Source organism: Nuphar pumila, chromosome 4, assembly GCF_984573655.1.
Source record: "Nuphar pumila chromosome 4, dmNupPumi1.hap1.1, whole genome shotgun sequence".
NCBI classification, from domain to species: Eukaryota; Viridiplantae; Streptophyta; class Magnoliopsida; order Nymphaeales; family Nymphaeaceae; genus Nuphar; species Nuphar pumila.
The window spans coordinates 50320565-50342392 of NC_143252.1; the positions used below are offsets into that span (position 1 = coordinate 50320565).

The 21828-nt window shown below is 40.5% G+C and overlaps 1 protein-coding gene across 2 annotated transcripts; it reads left to right on the forward strand.

Annotated features, from left to right (window-relative positions):
- The first annotated feature begins 1193 nt into the window (after nucleotides 1-1193).
- On the forward strand, nucleotides 1194-19883 carry LOC149840201 (uncharacterized). 2 transcript variants are annotated; one of them, XM_090004365.1, is made up of 28 exons: nucleotides 1194-1312; nucleotides 1446-2017; nucleotides 6986-7121; nucleotides 7213-7284; nucleotides 7379-7450; nucleotides 7598-7669; nucleotides 7802-7873; nucleotides 8575-8646; nucleotides 8741-8812; nucleotides 8926-8997; nucleotides 9097-9165; nucleotides 9275-9346; nucleotides 10278-10349; nucleotides 10442-10513; nucleotides 10609-10680; nucleotides 10756-10827; nucleotides 10903-10974; nucleotides 11238-11309; nucleotides 17147-17218; nucleotides 17325-17396; nucleotides 17496-17567; nucleotides 17659-17730; nucleotides 17805-17876; nucleotides 17957-18030; nucleotides 18104-18235; nucleotides 18306-18644; nucleotides 18767-19137; nucleotides 19276-19883. In XM_090004365.1, exons 2-28 carry the CDS (start codon nucleotides 1915-1917, stop codon nucleotides 19639-19641), a joined length of 2958 nt encoding a protein of 985 aa, XP_089860491.1. In that variant the 5' UTR covers nucleotides 1194-1312; nucleotides 1446-1914; the 3' UTR covers nucleotides 19642-19883. The 2 variants fall into 2 exon arrangements, with proteins under 2 accessions (XP_089860491.1, XP_089860490.1); XM_090004364.1 differs by having other exon boundaries at nucleotides 1216-2017.
- The last annotated feature ends 1945 nt before the right edge of the window (nucleotides 19884-21828 follow it).

Consider the following 21828-nt stretch of genomic DNA (forward strand, 5'->3'; position numbering starts at 1 on the left):
CCACACTTAGGGTGATTGCTTGAGTTCAAGGTTGTTTTCATTGCACACTTTTTTTTCTTTTGACCTAAAAATATCATGGTGATGATGAAATAAAAACTTTCACTTGATGCAAATTTCAATAAACTAAAATAAGTTGCGATAGAGATGGTCACTCTGATCGAATGCCTCTTTGTAACCAAAGTCAAAGTATTTAGGGAGCGTCAATGGGTCTGGTTTATCCGGATCCGACCCAGACCAAACCCTATAAGGTCTGGGTATGGTGACAAATAAGAAGACCCGATTAAGACCCAGGTTTAAACTGGAAGGTCTGATTAATACATGAACCCGGCGGATATAGTTTGTGAATTTTTTTTTGTACCTAAGTTGAGTTTCGAAGGACTGCCGATCCCATGCAGCGTGAACATCAACGGCAGGGCATCAATGGCGGCGTTGCGAACATGTAAAACCTTCAAAAACTCTCAACCGGGGAGCAGTGAGTTGGGGCCCACCAAATGCCAAATGGGCCCACGAGGTTCCGGACGAACGAGAACATTATTCACGGCATCCTTGCGGTGCGGTGCGGTGCAGTGCTGCTTCACTGGCACGACGACCGGGGGCGACAGACTGTCCACGCCGTCCCCGCCGCAGATGGCAACCGTCCGGCCCTGCTTTGCTGCTCCACTCGCTGGTGGGGTTCATTCAGGCTTTACTCGGCCACGCGCGAGCAAAGTGTTGTCAGTATCGGTGCGTAATCAGGCCGATAAGTATCGTACCGTTAGAAATTTGATACGATACTGAATCGGCTGTTTTAGATAAATGTAAAAAAAAATTAACTTAATATTATTTTAATAGATTTAATAAATGTCGTGTTCTGATTGACACGTAATGTTTTTTTAATTATTTTCGGCCGATTCCTAACCATTCACTTGAGAATTCGTATCGACCCGATTCACCTGAATCGTTAGCCAAACAATACAGATTCGATTCCGATACTGACAACATTCTCCTCCACTCGCGTTGGACCAAAACATCTCTCCAAGAACTCATATCCAATGGTCAAACAGGAATCGGCACCGAGCCCCCCCCCCCCCCCCCTTTTTTTTTGGTTTTAGAGAGAGAGAGAAATAAAATGACCATAATACCCCTACTCGAGATGGGAAAAGTGGCCATCATTGCGGAATTATCCTTAGTCAATCTTCAGGCGTGATTCGTTGAGATGTTCGAGGCGAGGCAGACAGAGAGGCAAAGAGAGGACAGCGCCAACTCAATACAGAGCAGAGAGCATGGCGAGCAGCCTTTTTCCCGTGTGGGCCCCAGCCCAGCCTTCTTGATCGTCCTCTCTCTCTTCTCTACTTAATAAGAAATGAAAAGAAATAATAATTGTTGTTTTGATGGGAGCACCTGCTTTCCCTAGATATCTTATTTTATTTGATCCCGATCGCATGGCCTTTTTTATTTTCCTCCAGGTCCTCAATCGTCGTACGGCTACGGCATATCGTCGTCGTCGTGGTGGTGGTGGCGGTGGTGGTTAAGACGTCGGAGAGACATTTGACGGAACGGAGACGCGCTTTAACGGGATGACGTATTGGTGCTGCTTTCGGTCTCTGTTTTGAACCTTAAATTCCTCTATCATTGCTGCCTGCATGCTCTCTCCCAGTATCAAGCTCCTCTTCTTCTTCTTCTTCTTCCTGTGATTCTTCTTCTGGACGCTTTACTCCTTCCCTCCCGCTTCCGTCTCTCTGCTATCTGCTTTGGAGAAGCTTGACGTCTTTTTCTTCTTCTTCTTCTTCTCTCCCTGAAGACTACTCGTTCTTTTGTTCTCAGTAACCAGAGTTCTTCTTCCCTTCTCTGTGACACAGTAGACTTTAGTTCTTCTTCTGCTGCTGCTGCTGCTGTTGTTTTCTGACGAAATCGTTGGCACCGTTTGATGCTGTAATGGACAATATTTGGTCACGGAGAAGGAGACTTACGTTACTAGTGCTAGCAGTGGTGCTTTCTTCTACTACGCTCGTCCACGCCACTCCGAATGCTGACGAAAGTAAGGCCATACGCTTCTTCTTTTTAACTGATCGGGTTTTTGTGCTTATGGTCGGTTATGTTAGCCTTCATTGCGAGAAAGTCGGGTTCTGATGGAAGTTAGGATTTTCTGTTTCATTGTGCACTCGAGAGATCTACCTAGTTCCGAGTTCGGTTCGATGAAACTCTCTCTCTCTCTCTTTCTCTCTCTTCCGTAAAATCTGATGCTTCATCGGTTTACAACTTTGACAAGGTTTACTGTCAAATGCAATGCTTCTTCGGGATGCGAGTATTTTTCGGTTTTCTTGAATTTCATGAATATGACCCAACCTTCATTCAACTGTGGGCCGATCTTTAGAAAAAAAATCAGGTTCTTAAATGATTCGGAATGCTGTGGTGCGAGCCCTCTTTTCATCTTTTTCTTGCTCAAAAGTGCATTAGAACGGTTGAGATTAAGTTTTTACGCCGTTTTCTGGTTTTGGAACTTCACGTTTTCTTGACTTTGGGCCACATTGCTTCGAATATTCCGACGAAGGCTTGACCAAAAAGCCTAGAAATGGAGTCCTGCTTCTTTAGAGAGGAAATGCTTTGATCTTTTTCATCATGTCTCGCTGTGAATGTGCATGTCTACGAAATATTTGGTTTTTTATGCAATTTGTTTCCTCTCTGCTCCCGTAATGTTGCTTATTCGAGTCATCTTCCTCGCTGACTCCGTATTGAAGCGGATTCATTTTATGGCAATATCCTGAATATATTTTGAAAACACACCCTTGCACAGGAAACGCAGATAACGTGGTCCGGTTGGTCAGGCCTACCTCCACGCTTTAACTTTTTTAACTTTCTCTCCTCTCTCTCTCACCGATTTTCAGAGAGAGGAGGTTCCATTAAAGAGGCATCGAATACAAGTTGTTTTAGAAGACTCTTATTGGAATCCTTTCTACTCAAGGACTCTTATGGATTTTTCTCTATGAGTGATATCTCTTCCAACGAGGAGGTTGGACTCCTTGTGGGAGAGAACTCTCCCAACGTTGGACCCAATCCATCTTGATTGTGGATTGGATTCAACTCCTCTAACATCCCCCCCTCGGGTTGTGGCACACATGAAGCTTGAAATGCAGATCAGTGAAACGAGCTGAGGATAATGGCTTGGTAAGAATGTCGGCTATTATCAACAGTCGAGATGTAAAAGACACGAAGCTCCTGTTTGATAATTTGGTCCATTTATTTACTGCGATTATGAAGGACCAGATTGGCAGTCATGTAGGTGGCGCTGATGTTGTCACACCAAAGTATGGGGAAGGATCTTGGAGGGTGACGAAGTTCAACCAAAACTTGTTTGACCCAAGCTAGATCTGCAGTTGCATTGGCAAGAGCGTGATATTTTACCTCCGTACTGAAATGAGCGCATGTTGCTTACGAGAGTTCTAGGAGATGATATTGGCACTGTGAAAAATAACAAAATCACTAGTAGACTTGAGGTCATCAGGGCAACCAACCTAGTCGGCATCCGAATAGGCAGAAAGAACATAACAGGATGATCAAGAAATCAGAAGACCCATGTCCAAGGTATGCTTGATGTATCTAAGGATATGTTTGACCATAGTCCAATGTTGATCATTGGGGCAATGCATAAATTGACGTAGCTTATTGACAGAGAATGGCGAATCTGGAAGTGTAAGATTTGCATAGTGAAAAGCGCCAACCATACTGCGACAAGGCCTCAAACAAGGAAAATATGCAACCCAAAAACCCTAAGTTCTTTATAATCAAGTTTGGTGTGGAATAATCATTCTTTTGGAACCTGAAAGCTTGTCACAGAGGAAGGCATACGATTGATTAAATAAACAACAGTGGCAAAGGCATAGGGCCAGTAGTGTTGTGGAACACTGGCATGAGCCAAAAGAGACAGACCTGTATCAATGTTTTGTGTTGATGCTTTCTCTTGGCTATTCCATTTTTTTCATGCATATGAGGACATGAAATGCGATGACCAATACCACATGAAGTCAGATATTTAGACATAAACCAGTGTTCACCACCCCAATCATTATGCAAAAACTTAATTTTTCTTCCAACCAAATTTTCTACCAAAATCTTAAAATTTTTAAAAATCCCCAAGACCTTAGATTTATGTGTGAGCATGTGTGTGTGTGTGTGTGTGTGTATATATATATATATATATATATATATATATATATATATATGTGTGTGTGTGTGTGTGTGTGTGTGTGTGTGTGTGTGTGTGCATCCATAAAGGGCACATATTAACGATATCCACCATGAGAAACAATCGGAGATGAACCCCAAACATTTGAATAAATCACATCTAATGGTCTTGAAATAGCAGTAGATGAGGTAGCAAAGGGAAGGTTATGACTTTTTCCTTGCTGACATGCCACACAAATATTATCATAAGGCAAACCATGCTTATTCAAAATATGTCTGACTAATCAGGAAGAAGGGTGACCAAAACGTTGATACCAACAATCCACTAGGAACCTTTCTCCAACCAACACCTCTTTGTGTTTGATATCAAGATTGAGCTTATGAAGTCCTTGATCAATTTTGCCTTTGATCAGTGTTCTCCCTGTAGATCGATCCTTCACATAATAACCATTAGGATGAAATTCAAAGAAAACATTATTATCCTCTGTAACTTGCTCTCATAAAGTAAATTCCTAGTTATTTTGGTAACATGCAAAATATTATCAAAACTGAAGGAGGAATCTGAAGAATAAACAACAGAAGATCCATTGTGAGATATTTGCAATCCTGGACCATTGTCGGCTTTCACTCCATCACGACCTTAGTATTTTGAATGCAATGATAAATTGCTTAGGTCATTGGTGACATGGTGTGTGTTGCTCTAGAATTCGAGTACCAACCATCATCACTAAAAGTAGTTGTTCCGACATGATAAGCTTGCGAACCACCTTGGAAAATAAGAGTGTATTGACTACACTGCCTAGCACTATGGCCAGATATGTCGCACTCTTGACATACTACTTTGTCTAGAGAAGGACTGTTGTCATTCTAGCATTGGAAATTTCCAGCCTTCTGATGATAGTTGGAACGACCTTGGAATCTACCACAACCTCTAGATCGATAGTTGTTGTTTCCTCTAGAATTTCTCTGATTTTGATAATTATCCTAATTTTTCTGGTTTTGAAACTAGGTGACATTAACTGAAGGATTTACAAGTTATTTGATTTCTTGATCCTTCGTTTAAGCCTCTTCGCTAAGCAATAGACTATGTAAACTCGGGTACCGTTATGGGATCTGGCCGGGTGGAAATAGAGGTTTTAAAGACAGCAGTCACCTGGAAGGCCTCAGAGAAAGTACATAATCATCTCCTCTTCAGGAACAGGATGAGAGGCTACAGCAAGCTGGGGTGAAATTAATTTGGCTCATTGAAAAAAATCATCTATATTGTCGGTTTCCTTTTTAAGATCCTGTGACTGCCCTTTGAGTTGCATAATTTTGGCTCGAGAGTCAGCCACGTGATTTTTTCAAGATCTGCCATACTTCAAATGAAGTTCTTAAACCGTCCACTTGACAATGCATCGGTTCGGGTAGAGAAGAGATCAACCAACTCAAAAGTAGTTGATCTTGCTTGAACCATTTAACATAGTCTGGATTCAAAACAGCATTGGGTCCATCTTTGAACTTTGCAGGCATGGATTTAGAACCATCCACACATCCCATAAGATGATACGTATTCAAGAGGAGAATAAATTGAGATTCCCACATCAAATAGTTGTTAGTTGACAGAAAATAGTGCAGATTAAAAGTAGAAGGGATCAAAGAGGACATACCACTTCCTTCTCCTTTATCATTTTTCTAGATATCGTCCATTCAAGAGTTGAATAAATTGAGATTCCCACAGCAAATAGTTGTTAGTTGACAACTTAGTTGACACAAAATACTGCAGATTAAAATCAGAAGGGATCAAAGAGGACATACCACTTCCTTCTCCTTTATCATTTTTCTAGATATCCTCCATTGCTGATCGAAAAAAAACTCCACATGAACACCACTGCCTAACGTGGTCGTTTGTCACCAAACACCCAGCGCTAAGAGTAACGAAAAATGCTGCTCGATCTGGGTCTACACGTGAAGCTGTCCGGGGAGAGACTGCTCAACACCCACAAAAATGCTGCTCAATTTGGTTTACACATGAAGCTGCTGATCAGTGATGCAGAACAGTAGAACACCACTGAACCGATTGGGCTGCCTGATTCAGGCAGAGCTTGCTGCTGCAGCGACAATGGTGGTGCAGAACACCACTTTGCGTGAGGAAAATGAGCCACCCACGTGTGTCTCTGATACCATGAAAACACACACTTGCACAGGAAACACAGATAACGTGGTTTGGCTGGTTAGGCCTACATCCGCTGGTAAACTCTCTCCTCTCTCTCACCGATTTTCAGAGAGAGGAGGTTCCATTAAATAGGCATTGAGTACAGGCTGTTTTAGGAGACTCATTGGAATCCTTTCTACACAATGACTCCTTGATAATCAAGGACTCTTCTGGATTTTCTCTATGAGAGATATCTCTTCCAATGAGTAGGTTGGACTCCTTGTGGGAGAGAACTCTCCCAATGTATGGACCCAATCCATCTTGATGTTGATTGGATCCAGCTCCTCCAACATATTTTCTCAAAATCGTTAAAATCTTCACAAAAGGATAAAATGGCTGGACACGGCCAATATTGAGATAAACGGAACAGGAACTGCCTTCCTGAACAACCAAATGTTTTAAGCTGTTTTCTCTTTTTTCCTTTTTTGTTTGGGGATGTGTTAAGAGCTACAATCAGCATTTTTGTTTTGTGAAAACAAATCTTAAGCATGTGATTCTGACGACCGGATCATTTACATGGGTATAAGTTGTTGCCATTCTGATGCTTCAAAATGAACTTCCCTTTGCCTTTTGTCATCTTTTGATGTTTGATTGTGCATTGATTTTTAAATCATGGCTAATATCTTGCAGGAAAAACATTGCTGTCGCTCAAATCATCCTTCATTAATGCCAATCATGTGCTGCAAGACTGGAATTCTGCAAATGTTGATCACTGTTCATGGCATGGGGTCTATTGTGATAACTTGACTTTCTATGTGCTGTCCCTGTATGATTCATCAGGCGTCTCTATTTTCTTTAGTACCTGGTTTATTCCTTCTGCTTGTTAGTCATTGTTTACTTATGTTTTTCTGTTGCAGTAACCTTTCAAACTTCAATCTGGGTGGTGAAATTTCATCTGCCATTGGTGACTTGAAGTATTTGGAATCCATGTATTGATAACACTTGCCTTACTGTATTCTATGTTGAATTTCATCTTTCATAAAGCGCACTTTATCTTAAGGAATCTTCTATTCTGTTCTGCAGAGATCTTAAAGGAAATCACCTTACTGGGCAGATTCCTGATGAAGTTAGCAGCTGTTTTTCGTTGAAGTATCTGTAAGCTTCTTCTGTCATCTTCTAATTCAATTCCTTATCTGCATGGCTATTTCATGCCTGGTCTTTTCTTTGTTCTGTTGTATTGGTGGGTTACCACTTTTCTCAAATGTAACCAAACAAATTATTATTCTGTTCCTCTTAATGCAGAGATCTATCTGCTAATTTTTTATATGGAGATATTCCCTTCTCCATATCCAAGCTGAAGCAACTAGAGGAATTGTGGGTTGCTTTCTTTCTTCTTCTTTCCATTTTCTGCTTAGGTGCCTTAGTAGTTTGGATCTGCATTCAGTTTCTACTGTTACAAGTCTTCTTGTTTGCGAGGACCTTTTATGTTTAATTTGCAATTTGCAGGATCTTGAAATTTAATCAATTGACTGGACCAATTCCTTCGACCTTGTCTCAGATTCCAACTCTGAAAATATTGTAAGTACCAGGCTATGGTTTTACTGACATTGAGTTGAAGGCCTACTAATTGTTGGGTTTCCTGCCTTGCTAATATTCTGACCTTGATAAACTTGTATTACTTGGCCAGATCCTGTAGGCCCTTGTGAGATTGAACTAAAGTAGTTGACAGACCGATATAACAGGATCAATTACCATGGCCACAAGTAGCCAAACCTTCTTATTTGTTCATCTAGGTCATTTGCTTGAACCAAATGATTGTCTTGAAGGCCTTGCTCTCTTTCCATATCCTGACCTTGCAAGACTTGAAGACTTGTGCAGAGTTCTGGAAGTCTGTGTGAGACTGTCTCATTGATACGTCATTTTGACTCTCTTTCCATATCCCATTATATGTTAGTCATGTTGCAAACTTCGTAAAATTGGCTCTATCCCCGCATCCAAAGTCATATCCATGTGACGTGTGAGAATGACTTGTAGTAGTTTACAGGCCAAATTGACTTGCTTGGTGCTCTCAAGGCTTTGATGAATGCCCCCAAAGCTTTGAAACACCATGCTCTAAAAAAAGTGAGACTTTGTAATTGCTGTCTTTGTCTTTGAAACACAGGAGTAATTTCTTTTGTCTATTCTAGTTTGTGAACTTTGTATTGAAGCTTAAGACGTTTGTACTTTGTCCAATTATTCATTAAAAGGATATCTAATGCCTTAATTTAATCTTTAAAAAGGGATCTTGCCCAGAATCATCTCACTGGTGAAATACCAAGGCTAATATATTGGAATGAAGTGTTGCAGTACCTGTAAGTTCTTTACATGTGGCGTTCAACATTTGTATAATGAAGTTTTGTAGAAATACTTTCTTTGTGCCTGTAAAAAAAAATCTCTCTTTTCCAGAGGGTTGAGAGGCAATGCCTTGACTGGGACGCTATCTCCTGACATGTGCCAATTAACCGGACTGTGGTATTTGTATGTAACCATCAATCTGTTGACAATTCTTGAAGTGCTTTGAATTTTCTGTTGGACATTCTCATTGTTACAAATTGTTTTCCACTGATGTTGTTCCCATTGCTGCTGTGCAGTGACGTGAGAGGCAATAACTTGACTGGGACCATTCCTGATAATATAGGAAATTGTACAAGCTTTGAGATTCTGTATGTATATGAGTTTAATATTTGCTTTTTTATTTATTGAAAAGATTTGCATGTGTTTATTTGCATGACCTAATCTCTCAACTCAATTTTTATATCCAGAGATATCTCATACAACCAAATAACCGGAGAGATTCCTTATAATATTGGCTTCCTGCAAGTTGCAACACTGTATGCCAGTTTCTTGTTTAAGTTTGATAGTCTATTGCACAGACAGGCCAATGAGGGTTTGAATGTGTCAATTTTTTTTATGTTCATTTCCGAATTTGCTACATTATAGGTCACTGCAAGGAAATAGGTTGACTGGAAAGATTCCAGAAGTAATAGGTCTAATGCAAGCTCTTGCTATCTTGTAAGTAATCTTATTTGCTTTAGTAGAGATGCTTCTAAGAGCCAAATTTGTGGATCTGTAATATTTCATGAAACACAATTCCATGGCCTTGTTGCTTGAATCATATGATTTCTTCCTCAGTTTGCTTGTTATCTATGTCACATAAGTGTGGATGCAGGTGCGACGCGGCAGTTTCAGAAAACTTGGGTGCATATATATATATATATATGTGTGTGTGTGTGTGTGTGTGTGTGTGTGTGTGTGTGTGTGTGAATACTTATTTAAGTATATACTATATGTAAAACTGGACCCGGTTAGGGTTAACTGAGTAAAGTTTTTGGACTCAAATGGAACCCGGTGAGGTTGACCACACCTGACACTGCGGATGCTGTGTCCAAGTGTCGCACCCACACATACGTGGGTGAGACACGGGTGCGTTGATCTTTTAGAAGAATCTGTGTTACATAGCTAGTTATATTTGAGGGATGACATGATACATAGGCAATGTGATCCATGACTCAAGAAGAAAGCTGACTGAACCAAGTTTCTCTATTGAGAATCATGCTTGCTCTGTCATTTCATATACCAGTTCACCATGTTTATAGGAACATTTCATGTTCAAGGCATGATTGCTGAAGACCATGCTCAGAATATAAGCACATACCTAATGTCTTGTTGCCGATCCTATTCCTTTCATACAGAGGCATATCCATTATAAAGCAGTCAGTATGATGTGACAGCATAGCCTGAGGGTCAAATATCCAACTTTTTTTATCTTCAAGTAGTTTTATCTTTCTTATAATTTGTTCATAAGTATTCTCCATGGACACATGTACACACACACACGTACATTCTTGAGGCTTGTCTTATGATCAAGTTGTCTGGTTCTTTCCCTTTGGCCGGTTGGAAACATATGGCTCATGGCAGGTTTTCAAATCTTATTGTGATCCAGGGATTTAAGTGAGAATGAACTAGTTGGGCCAATACCATCAATCTTGGGCAACCTTTCTTATATTGGAAAACTGTGAGTTGATTTAGCTGATGCACAGTTTGATTTCATTTTGATGTATTGTGTTTGTCTTTGCATTGTAACTAATACCAACAATTGATTGATAGGTACCTTCACAGTAATAAACTTACAGGGACCATTCCTCCAGAACTTGGAAACATGACAAAGCTCAGCTATCTGTAAGAGCATCTTTTGTTTGAATCTCATATCTTCATGGATTTAATCATTTAAGTATATTTTATTGTCAAACCTTTAAGGGGGGCATTGTTTTCAGGCAATTGGGCAAAAATCAGCTTGTTGGTGGTATTCCTTCTGAACTTGGAAAGCTAGTTGACCTTTTTGAATTGTAAGTGTTATATGTAATGTGATTACCGTACTTGTTATGCTGGTTCCTGATTCGTATTCCTTGTTATTGCCTTAGGAACCTAGCTAACAATAATCTTGATGGACCGATTCCTGAGAACATCAGCTCCTGCACTGCTCTTAACCAATTGTGAGTTTTCCATTCTCACCTAATGTGGGGCTCTTGAAATTGTGCTGAACTGCTGATTTTTGTTCATCTTTTCAGTAATGTGCATGGGAATTCTTTGAATGGATCCATCCCACTCAAGTTTGAAAAGTTGGGCAGCCTAACTTACTTGTAAGTACACTTATATGCAGACAACTTTTGTTTTATTATGAAAAGAATTTATGGAGTTTTTTCAGGACATATAATTGATGCGAGTATGTTAGGCTGTGCTGCCTTGAACAGTTCCATTAAAAATTGCAGCCCAAGCTCAATACAATACTTGTAGCCATGTCCAATGATGACTGCTAATCTTGAATCTAATTTTGTGTGCTACATCTAAAGCTACTATCTTAATAGACTTTATGTGCTTTGGATCTTGTTATTCTGCCATGTAGGAATTTGTCATCCAATAGGTTCAGTGGCAGAATCCCAGCTGAGTTGGGGCGCATTATCAATCTTGACACCTTGTAAGTTAAAACTTTGTTTTTTCTTTTGCAATGGTATTTAATTTGTTTGTGTGGTATTAAATAGTTATTGTGGTTTTTGAAAAGAACACGATAACAATAATAAAGATAACAGTGGCTCTGAAGAAAACACAGTCTCAGTGTGTATTCAGCTGAGACGCAAAAGCGTTTATTTATAGGCCTCATGGTTTACACGATAGAACAGAAGATCGTTGTTACAAAACACTAGGTTACCTAGTGTGATTACAACTCATTTGACTTATCCTTGAAGAGTCCTCAATACTGGTGCTGTTATATTTGGCTTATCCTTGAAGACAACCTGATGCTGCTACATTAGGAGTCCGTAGAGCCAAGGGGAGTCCACGGAACCGAGAGATTACGATCTCTCAGTTTGACCAGTATCTTGGGCCTTAACATTATCGTTATCCTTAACACGCCCCCGCAAGCTCAACGAGGGGAAGCACACGTTGAGCTTGACGCGAAAATCATGAAACTGTGACAAAGGCAACGACTTAGTGAGACCATTGGCAAGCTGATCTCCAGAGGAGATGAACTGAATTTTAAGATTGCCAATACATACATGATCTCTAACGAAGTGAAAATCAATCTCAACGTGTTTCGTGCGAGCATGAAACACGAGATTGGCCGCTAAGAATAATGCACCAAGATTATCACACCATAAAATTGGTGGTTTGAGCATAGGAATGCCAAGTTTCATAAGTAAAGATTTTAACCATAGGAGATCACGCGAGGGATTTGTATTTGGCTTCACTACTGGACCGTGCAACAATGCGTTGTTTGCGGGAAGACCACAAGACAACATTGTTGCTTAAGAAGACAATAAAATCGTAGGTGGACTTGCGATCATCCCGGCAACCTGCCCAGTCAGCATCGAAAAAGGCACTTAGGATAAGAGACTAAGACAGACGAAGCAGAAGTCCATACTCAATAGTGTCCTTCAAGTAACGAAGGATGTGCTTAACTGCAAACCAATGTTCTTCGAGAGGCTGATGCATATACTGACAAACTTTGTTAACAACAAACGCAATGTCCGGACGAGTAAGAGACAAATATTGCAGGCCACCCATGACACTACGGTATATCATTGGATCGGAGAATGATGCAGTCCCAACTTTGGTGAGTTTAAGAGAAGAACTCATTGGAGTAGCAACGGGTTTGGCATCGACCATGGAAGTTTTTTTGAGAAGATTAATGATATACATCCGTTGAGATAAGTGCACACAATTGTGGAGATACTGAACTTCAACACCCAAAAAATAACTTAACCACCCAAGATCTTTGACAGAGAAGGTAAAGCCAAGGTCTGCGATCATGCGGGTGATGGCCTCTATAGAGTTACCTGTAATATCATCTACATAGACTAGTAAAAACAGTATGAGATGACATTTTTTATAAATGAAAAGAGAGGTGTCAGATTGAGACATGACAAATCCATGAAATAGTAAGTAGGCGCTCAAACGTTGATACCACGCCCAAGGAGCTTGCTTGAGCCCATAAATGGCATGGTCCAATTTGCACACGTAGCGAGGGCACTTAGCATCTTCGAAGCCTGGTGGCTGAGTCATATATACATCTTCATTAAGATAGCCGTTAAGCATTACTGTAGTTAAGTTGATGCATGGTTCAGAGGCAGCAAGAGAGAGAATGATCCGAATGGTGGTTTGGCTTGATAACAGGGTTGACCGTCTCAAAAAAATCAAGACCTTCTTGATGAAACCCTTTGGCCACAAGTCGTGCCTTGTGCCGAGCAATAGTACCATCTGAATGGCGCTTGATACAGTAAACCCACTTACATCCGACGACATTAAGATGTGACTGCGGAGGGACGAGGTGCCACGCCCGATTACTCATAAACGCATCATATTCTTGTTGCATGGCCATTTGCCACTGGGGAAGCTGAGAAGCTTGTTTAAAGGTAGTAGGTTCAGGCTCAAGGAGAGATGCATGGAGACTAGTAAGGACAAGTGGGTAAAGAGAAGTCACAAAAGTTTTGGGTTTTAGAGAGTCGGTCATGGATTGAGTGACCATTGGATGGGTGTGAGCCGAGGGACGATGATCAACCGGAGTGGGCACTGAGAGTGGAGAGACAGAGAAAGATGTTGGGGAAGGATCTAGATGTTAAAATACATGTAATCAATATATATACATATATATATTCAATCATACCCGATAAGGGTATTGTTGTAATTTTGTCCAATAGGGACATTGTAGTCTTTTTTCATTTTTTTTATTTTCTTTTCTTATTTTCTTTTTTCTTTCTTTTATTTTTTTGTTGTTTTCTTTTTTCTAAAAATGCATTTAATGCATTCACGTTGGGAGGCCCAACAAGGTGTCGTTGGGACCCATAATTGTGACCGTTGGGAGCCCAACAACACCTTGTTGGGCCTCCCAATGTGAATGCAATAAATGCATTTTTAGGAAAAAGAAAACAACAAAAAAATAAAAGAAAGAAAAAGGAAAATAAGAAAAGAAAATCAAAAATGAAAAAAGACTACAATGTCCCTATTGGATAGAATTACAGGAATACCCTTATCAGGTATGATTGAATATATATATATATATATATATATATATATATATATATATATATATTGATTACATGTATTTTAACACTAGAGACACAAAAGGACCTAGAGTCGAAGCAATATCAGGAGGAGAGCACGGTTGGGACGGTGAACCGGATCCAACGTTCTCGACAACCATTGGGGAAGCAGGAGGCGCAAGAATAGAACATGGAGGAGAGGGCGGTCTAGGGGGGAGGGTAGGCGGGGCGAGCAGGGAAATACCCCACTGGGACATGGTTGAGGGAGAGAGAGAAGACGGATTGGTCAAAATTGGAACATTGGGAAGAGAAGACTGGTCAAAATATACATGATGAGAGATGTATGTTCGACCTGTTGGAGGATGAAAACAAATATATCCTTTTTGGCAAGAAGAGTAACCCAAAAAAATACAAGGTAGAGTCTTAGGTTGGAACTTAGATTTATTTTAGGGCGTGAGTAGAGGATAGCAACGGCAGCCAAAGATGCGTAGATAACAGTAATCCGGCTTATGGTGAAAGAAGAGTTCATATGGGGTGCAACGTTTCAGAACTAAGGTTGGTAATCAATTGATAATATAGGCGGCCATTCAGAATGCATCGACCCAATTCTCAAGGGCTAGACGGGTATCACTAAGCATGCTCAAGCCAGTTTCAACAATATGACGATGCTTACGTTCAACAAGGCCATTCTGCTCGGGTGTATGTAGGCACGAGAGACGATGAAATATACCATGTTGTTGAAGATAACTCTTGAATTCTGAACTAGTAAATTTACCACCATTATCAGACCGAAAGGATTTGATAGTGAAGCCAACTTGCATTTCAACAATGAACTTTAAATTTTTGAAACAATCAAATACATGAGATTTATTTTTCATGGGAAATAGCCAACAAAAATGTGAATAATCATCAACTAATAAAAGGTAATATCTAAAGCCTTCTTTGGATTCCACACGTGCAGGACCCAGACATCAGCATGCAAAAGTTCTAGAGTCTGTGAACTATAAGAGTGAGAGTGGCCAAAAGGTAGTTTATGAGCCTTGCCGATGAGACAGTTGACACAAGTTTTTATTTGTCTTTCTTTATTTAAAGAGATACTATTGTTAGATCCAAGGAACGAAACAATGGTTTTGTTGGCATGTCCGAGCTGCCGATATCATAGGTCAAAGGATTGACGACTTCCTGTATAAGCCGTTGAATGTAACGAGTCACTGCTTGCCTTGATGGGATATAGTCTGTCTCACACTGGTTTTTTGACCCTGAAGTCGGATCTTGCCTGTCTGACGATCCTTAACAACAAAGTGAGATGGTGAGAACATAAAAACGCAATCATTTTTCTGAGTAAATTAACCAACAAACAATAAGTTCTTTTTGATGGCTGAAACATGAAGGGCATTTTTTAATGAGAACTGAGATCCTTGAGATGAGAGAACCATGTCATCTGTGTGAAAAATAGGAAGAGTCATACCATTTCCTATCATAATGGAGTCACTCCCAAGATATGGAGATTTATTTGTAAGATTTTACTCATGCATGGTCAGGTGATTGGTGGCCCCTGTGTTAGGATACCAATATTCATCTCCTCATTGCATAGACATGGCCAAAAAAGCCTTTGGAATGTCCAAACAATAAGTTCTTTTTGATGGCTGAAACATGAAGGGCATTTTTTAATGAGAGCTGAGATCCTTGAGATGAGAGAACCATGTCATCTGTGTGAAAAATAGGAAGAGTCATACCATTTCCTATCATAATGGAGTCACTCCCAAGATATGGAGATTTATTTGTAAGATTTTACTCATGCATGGTCAGGTGATTGGTGGCCCTTGTGTTAGGATACCAATATTCATCTCCTCGTTGCATAGACATGGCCAAAAAAGCCTTTGGAATGTCCCAACAATCTTTTGTAACGTGCCCACGTCCACAGGATTGACAAGTTATAGGTGCCTGTGGATTAGAGGAGCCTTGGTTGTTATTCAAGGGAGAACCACGACCATTCTCCCTACCTTGATTCCACCACCCTTTGTAGGAGCCACGCCCTCGGCCTCTTCCTCGAATGGTAGAGAATGCAGTTTGACTGGATTCTTGAACTTCAGATACTTTAGAGTGTAACACGAGCACTCTCTTTTCTTGATTGATTAATAAATCATATAAATCTGCAAACTCGTGAATGGTGGATCCTATCATAACTAATGTTACAAATCTTTCATATTCAATGGGTAGGTCATTTAGAGTTATTTGGATAAGATCTGAATCATTAACATGATGGTTTGAGGCTGCCAATGAATCAGATAAAAATCAGATTTTATCAAGATAGGCCAACATGTCCCGCGATTCTCTCTTGATGAAGGTTAATTCTTTCTTCAACATCATAATGCGCAAATGAGATTGTGAGCCATAGTCTTTTTCTAACATTACCCAGGCTTCACGGGCAAACTTGGTTCTTATTATTTGCCCGGAGACCGTTGCCTTAATCCAGCTCAAGGCGAGTTGGTCGGCTTTACGCCATACGTGGTAATCAGGGTTGACTACCTGTTTGTCGTCTTTATCAGATATAGACTCGATGGGTTTAGAAGATCACCCACTAACAAAACTTAGCAAATCTTGACTCACCATGACAGATTCCAGCTGCGAGCGCCAGAGAAGGTAGTTTTCTCGATTCAATTTGATAGATACAAGACTGGCCACAACATTCCATTGAATTACTGCTACAATAGGTGTCATCGACCCATTCGGATTAGATGAGGTGGATGCCATTGGACAGCTCGTTGGAGAGGATGGCTTTGATACCATGAAAAGAATACGATAACAATAATAAAGATAACAGTGGCTCTGTAGAAAACACAGTCTCAGTGTGTATTCAGCTGAGACACAAAAACATTTATTTATAGGCCTCACGGTTTACACGATAGAACAGAAGATCGTTGTTACAAAACACTAGGTTACCTAACGTGATTACGACTCATTTGACTTATCCTTGAAGAGTCATCAATACTGGTGCTGTTACATTTGGCTTATCCTTGAAGAGTCCTCAATACTGGTGCTGTTACATTTGGCTTATCCTTGAAGAGTCCTCAATACTGGTGCTGTTACATTTGGCTTATCCTTGAAGAGTCCTGATGCTGCTACATTAGGAGTCCATAGAGCCAAAGGGAGTCCATGGAACCGAGAGATTACGATCTCTCTTTTTGACCAGTATCTTGGACCTTAACATTATCGTTATCCTTAACAGTTTTTTCATCCACCTGCTTTACTGAATGTATGTTATTATGTGCTCAAGGGATCTCTCTGACAATGACTTTTCTGGGCAAATACCTGTTTCTGTTGGTGATCTCGAACACCTTCTGGAATTGTAAGTGCATGTTCTGCTGGATATTCTGTTACTGCTGTGCTCATTTTCATCTGTAGTTACTATCTATGAACTCCGGATTGTTTGCTTGATGCTCATTCTAATGCAGAAACTTGAGCAAAAACCATCTTAGTGGACAGATTCCGTCAGCATTTGGGAATCTTAGAAGTGTTCAAGTTGTGTAAGTTGGTTATCCATGGTCAGATTTTTGTGGATTCTTATTTGAGAACAAAATCCTTCCATTCATTGACATGAACTAACTAAAGTTTCAAATTTCTAGTGATCTTTCCTATAACAATCTAGCTGGTGTGATTCCCCAGGAATTGGGTCAGCTGCAGAATATTGCTTCTCTGTAAATCCATTTAGACCTCAACATCCTTCATTTAGCATACACATCTTGCTGAGGAAATTCTTGTATTTATTCTCTTCTGATGCTTTGCCAGGGTATTGAGCAACAACAATCTGCATGGAGAGATACCACCTCAAATAGTTGATTGCTTCAGCCTTACAAATCTGTGAGTTTGAGTCCTTGGTTCAGTTTCTCATTACATGTGAGTCTTCTCCTTATTTCTTGGAAAATGTGGTGCAGGAACCTCTCGTATAATAACCTTTCAGGAGTTGTTCCATTGATGGAAAATTTTTCTAGGTTTCCTCCTGAAAGGTATTTAGATGACTCGGTGTATGCTTTGACATTTTGATGGTTGTCCACTCTAACCTTAGTATTCTTTGCATCTGTTACAGTTTCCTAGGGAATCCGATGTTGTGTGGAAACTGGTTGGCATCTGCTTGTGGATCATATAGTCAACCATCCAAAGGTACATTGTATATCTATGGTTTGATTTTTCCTTCTCTTACATCATGTTCACAAATTCTGTATCTCCAACTCAGCCATCATCTCAAGAGCTGCAGTTGTCTGTATAACCTTGGGCTGCATCACCTTGTTATCCCTGATCCTTGTGGCGGTTTACAGATCCAACCATTCAAATCTGTTTGCCAAAGGTTCCAGCAGTACTATCCAAGGTAGTATACGTGGTTTGTTCATTAGCTGCTGCGTTGGGCCTGGATTCTAATTGTGACTCGTATAAATTAGGTCCTCCAAAGCTGGTGATCCTGCACATGAGCATGGCTATCCATACATATGATGATATCATGAGAATCACTGAGAACTTAAGCGAGAAGTACATTATTGGATATGGTGCCACCAGCACCGTGTATAAATGTATCCTTAAGAATTCAAAACCAATTGCCATTAAGAGACTCTACTGTCAGTATCCTCATAATCTGCGTGAATTTGAAAATGAACTTGCAACTATTGGCTGCATCAAGCATAGGAACCTCGTTAGCTTGCATGGCTATGCACTCACACCTCATGGCAACCTTCTCTTCTATGATTACATGGAAAATGGATCACTGTGGGATCTTCTTCATGGTCAGTATCAAATATCAATAGATGCTTAAGTGATGGTTTTGAATTTTTTAGACACGGAGTGATATTGATCTGATGGTGGATTTGCCATTTCATTGATTGACATTGAACTTTGCTTGAAACAGCACCTTCCAAAAAAGTAAAATTGGACTGGGACACAAGACTACGAATTGCTGTTGGTGCAGCTCAGGGACTTGCGTATCTTCACTATGACTGCAATCCACGAATTATTCACAGGGATGTTAAGAGTTCCAACATCCTACTTGATGAGAACTTTGACGCTCATCTTTCTGACTTTGGAACAGCGAAGAGCATTTCCTCTGCCAAAACCCATGCATCAACTTATGTGATGGGAACAGTTGGCTACATTGACCCTGAGTATGCTCGGACTTCCAGACTTACCGAAAAGTCTGATGTTTACAGCTTTGGAATTGTTCTTCTGGAGCTACTTACAGGGAATAAGGCTGTGGATGATGAATCTAATTTGCATCAGCTGGTTCGTTCAACCTGCACTTGATTTTTCGTTTTTTCGGGATCCATCTTTTTTATCTTTGTTTCTTTTCTGGTAGCGGCGTGTATTCTACTCTTTTCTTTTTTGATAATCTGTTCATTTGTTATTGAATTGCTTGTTCAGATTCTCTCAAAAGTAGATGACAATACTGTCATGGAGGCTGTTGATTCAGAGGTTTCAGTGACTTGTACTGATATGAAGTTGGTTGGGAAGATGTTCCAGCTTGCCTTGCTCTGCACAAGGAGGCACCCATCCGAGAGGCCCACCATGCATGAAGTCGCAAGTGTGCTTGTTTCTCTGCTGCCTGACCCTTTTCCATCAGGCAAACCAGGATCAGAAGCAAAGGTAATGAACTGTGGGCGTTATATGGACCAGTACTCAGAAGGAAAACTTCGCCAGAATGTTTCTGCTGCAACGGAAAGTGAAAACTGCTCTGACGCACAGTGGTTAGTGAGGTTCAATGAGGTCGTCTCCCAGAATACTCCCTGAAAATCATGGAACACATGTAAATGGTCTCAAGCCTTCTCGTCTAGTGGGTGCTGGACATGTGCGACAAACAACTACTTTTCTCATACAGCGATTTTGACAATCCTTTCTGTTGTAGAAGGTATGAAAAAAACTGTCCAACCAATGATCTGGTTTCATATAGGACATGTAACAGTGTCCTGCAAAGTATTAGTTTGTTACCTGGATTCGTTCAACAAATGAAGTGAATTGGAAATTATTCTTGTCTATTGTTAGCTAAATGCTTGTTCTGTAAATTATGTGCATCTTATTGCTATTAGAGTTTAGGTTAGGTATCAAAGCTCAATGCAGCTCATTTGTGGATTCTTGATGGTGCTTGGATGCTTTGATTTGCATTACTTCTACTTAGTTTGGGCATTGATTTTAGGCTCAAGACCGTTAGGTACCGAGCCGAAACCTGGCTCGTTATATACGTGGGCCGGGTTCAGGCCAGCCCGTGGGATATTGGGCTGGACCTGATTTATTTATTATTTTTTTAATAATATAAATTTTTTAAAAGTAACTATTACATAGTAACTTGAATAACTATTATTGTTTTCTTAATTAGTTGCATGAGAACTTGCTATTTGTTAATTATTACTGTGTACCTAATTAGTTGCAATAATTAAGAATTAGTTGCATGAAAACTTGCTATTATCTCATTAACACATACTTTCAGTCAAGCATTTTAGGATTGGGTCAGGCCGGGACAGACCCAGCCTGCTTCACATTCTCCCTTTGGGCTAATGGGTCGGGCAATGGGCTTCTCTTCAAACACGAGCCCATTAAGAACCAGGTCAAAAACCAACCCGTTAGTAAACGGGCTGGGCCAGCCCAGCCCGGTCAACGGTCTGGTCAGCCCTGTCCATTAGCAGGCTGGGCCGGCCCGATGCTCAACCCTACTACCATTTTTTTTTGAGATGCCATATCAGTGTGTATCGGCCTCAATCACCCAATACTATCGTACGGAACTGGCCTGAACCGGCTAATTAAAAAGATACTGAAAATTAGTTCAAATTAGGTTTTTGATATTTTTATTATTAATTTAACACATGCCTTTGTGTGGTTAAAATTGGGCGATTCAAAACAATTCAGCCCTGAATTGGTATCGTCTGAATTCACCTGAATCGTTTGGTAAACGATTCATGGCCAGAGACGATACTGACATCATTGTGCCAAACTATTGTTATTTTAAGCCATAATATAAAAAAAATTACCCATTTTATCATGCGTGTATCCTATCCTATCAAACTATCTCTGGGCAGGCCCATAAGTACATAATGCCACCTAGTTTAAGACTACCCAGCTATAGATATGCATTCTGAAAGTTTGGAGAGCATTTTCTTCCAGCTTCCACAGATGGATTCGGGACAATTGGAAAGCATTTTGTGATTGATGTTCCACAGATGGATGGCATGGCATGTAAGTGCCATCAACACCGCTTTATCAGCTCATACTTTAAACTTGGGCAAGGGGGGGATCTGGCTTTTACGCCAATGAGTCGGTAAGCAAGGCGGTTTTCTCTCAGTTATCCAAAATGCAATTTTTTTTTCCGGCAACCCAGTTTTCACTTCTCAGCAATGTTGTGAAAAGCGCATCCCAATGCACAAAAAGAAGTGGGCCTCACCGCAAGATGAGACCCTTTGAACCTTGAGGCGTGCTGAAAAAGATTAAATGCCCCTTAAGCCTCATGGTGAAGCGCGCCTCATAGTTTTTGGGCTCATTTGACCTAAAAAGTGAGGAGGATCGAGGGTTTAGGGCACCCCCTCATCTCTCTCTTCCTTTTGTTGTCTCTCTGGTCTTGCTCTCTCTATCTCTCCTTCAGGTTGCCACTCTCGTCTCTTGCTATGCCAAAAGATGAAGAAAAGAGAAGTGAAAGGTTCTCTTTCGTCTCTCTCCTTGTCTCTCATTTTCGTGTTCACTTGGACAAGGTGTTTGTCACGAGCTTACTTTTTTCAATAAGCCAGTGCACCATGACGGTCTTTCCTTACTGTCGTAAGCCTTTCTATTACTCTGTCACAGACATAGAATGCTATGCAAACCCTTGACACGCTAAGCTGGTCAAGTTGGCAAGCTTAACGACCAAAGGCTGCGTACAAACACATTTTCATATGCTGAATCATTTTCATTGGCCCTGCGCACCACCCTACATGCAGTTGCATAGCAGAAGCT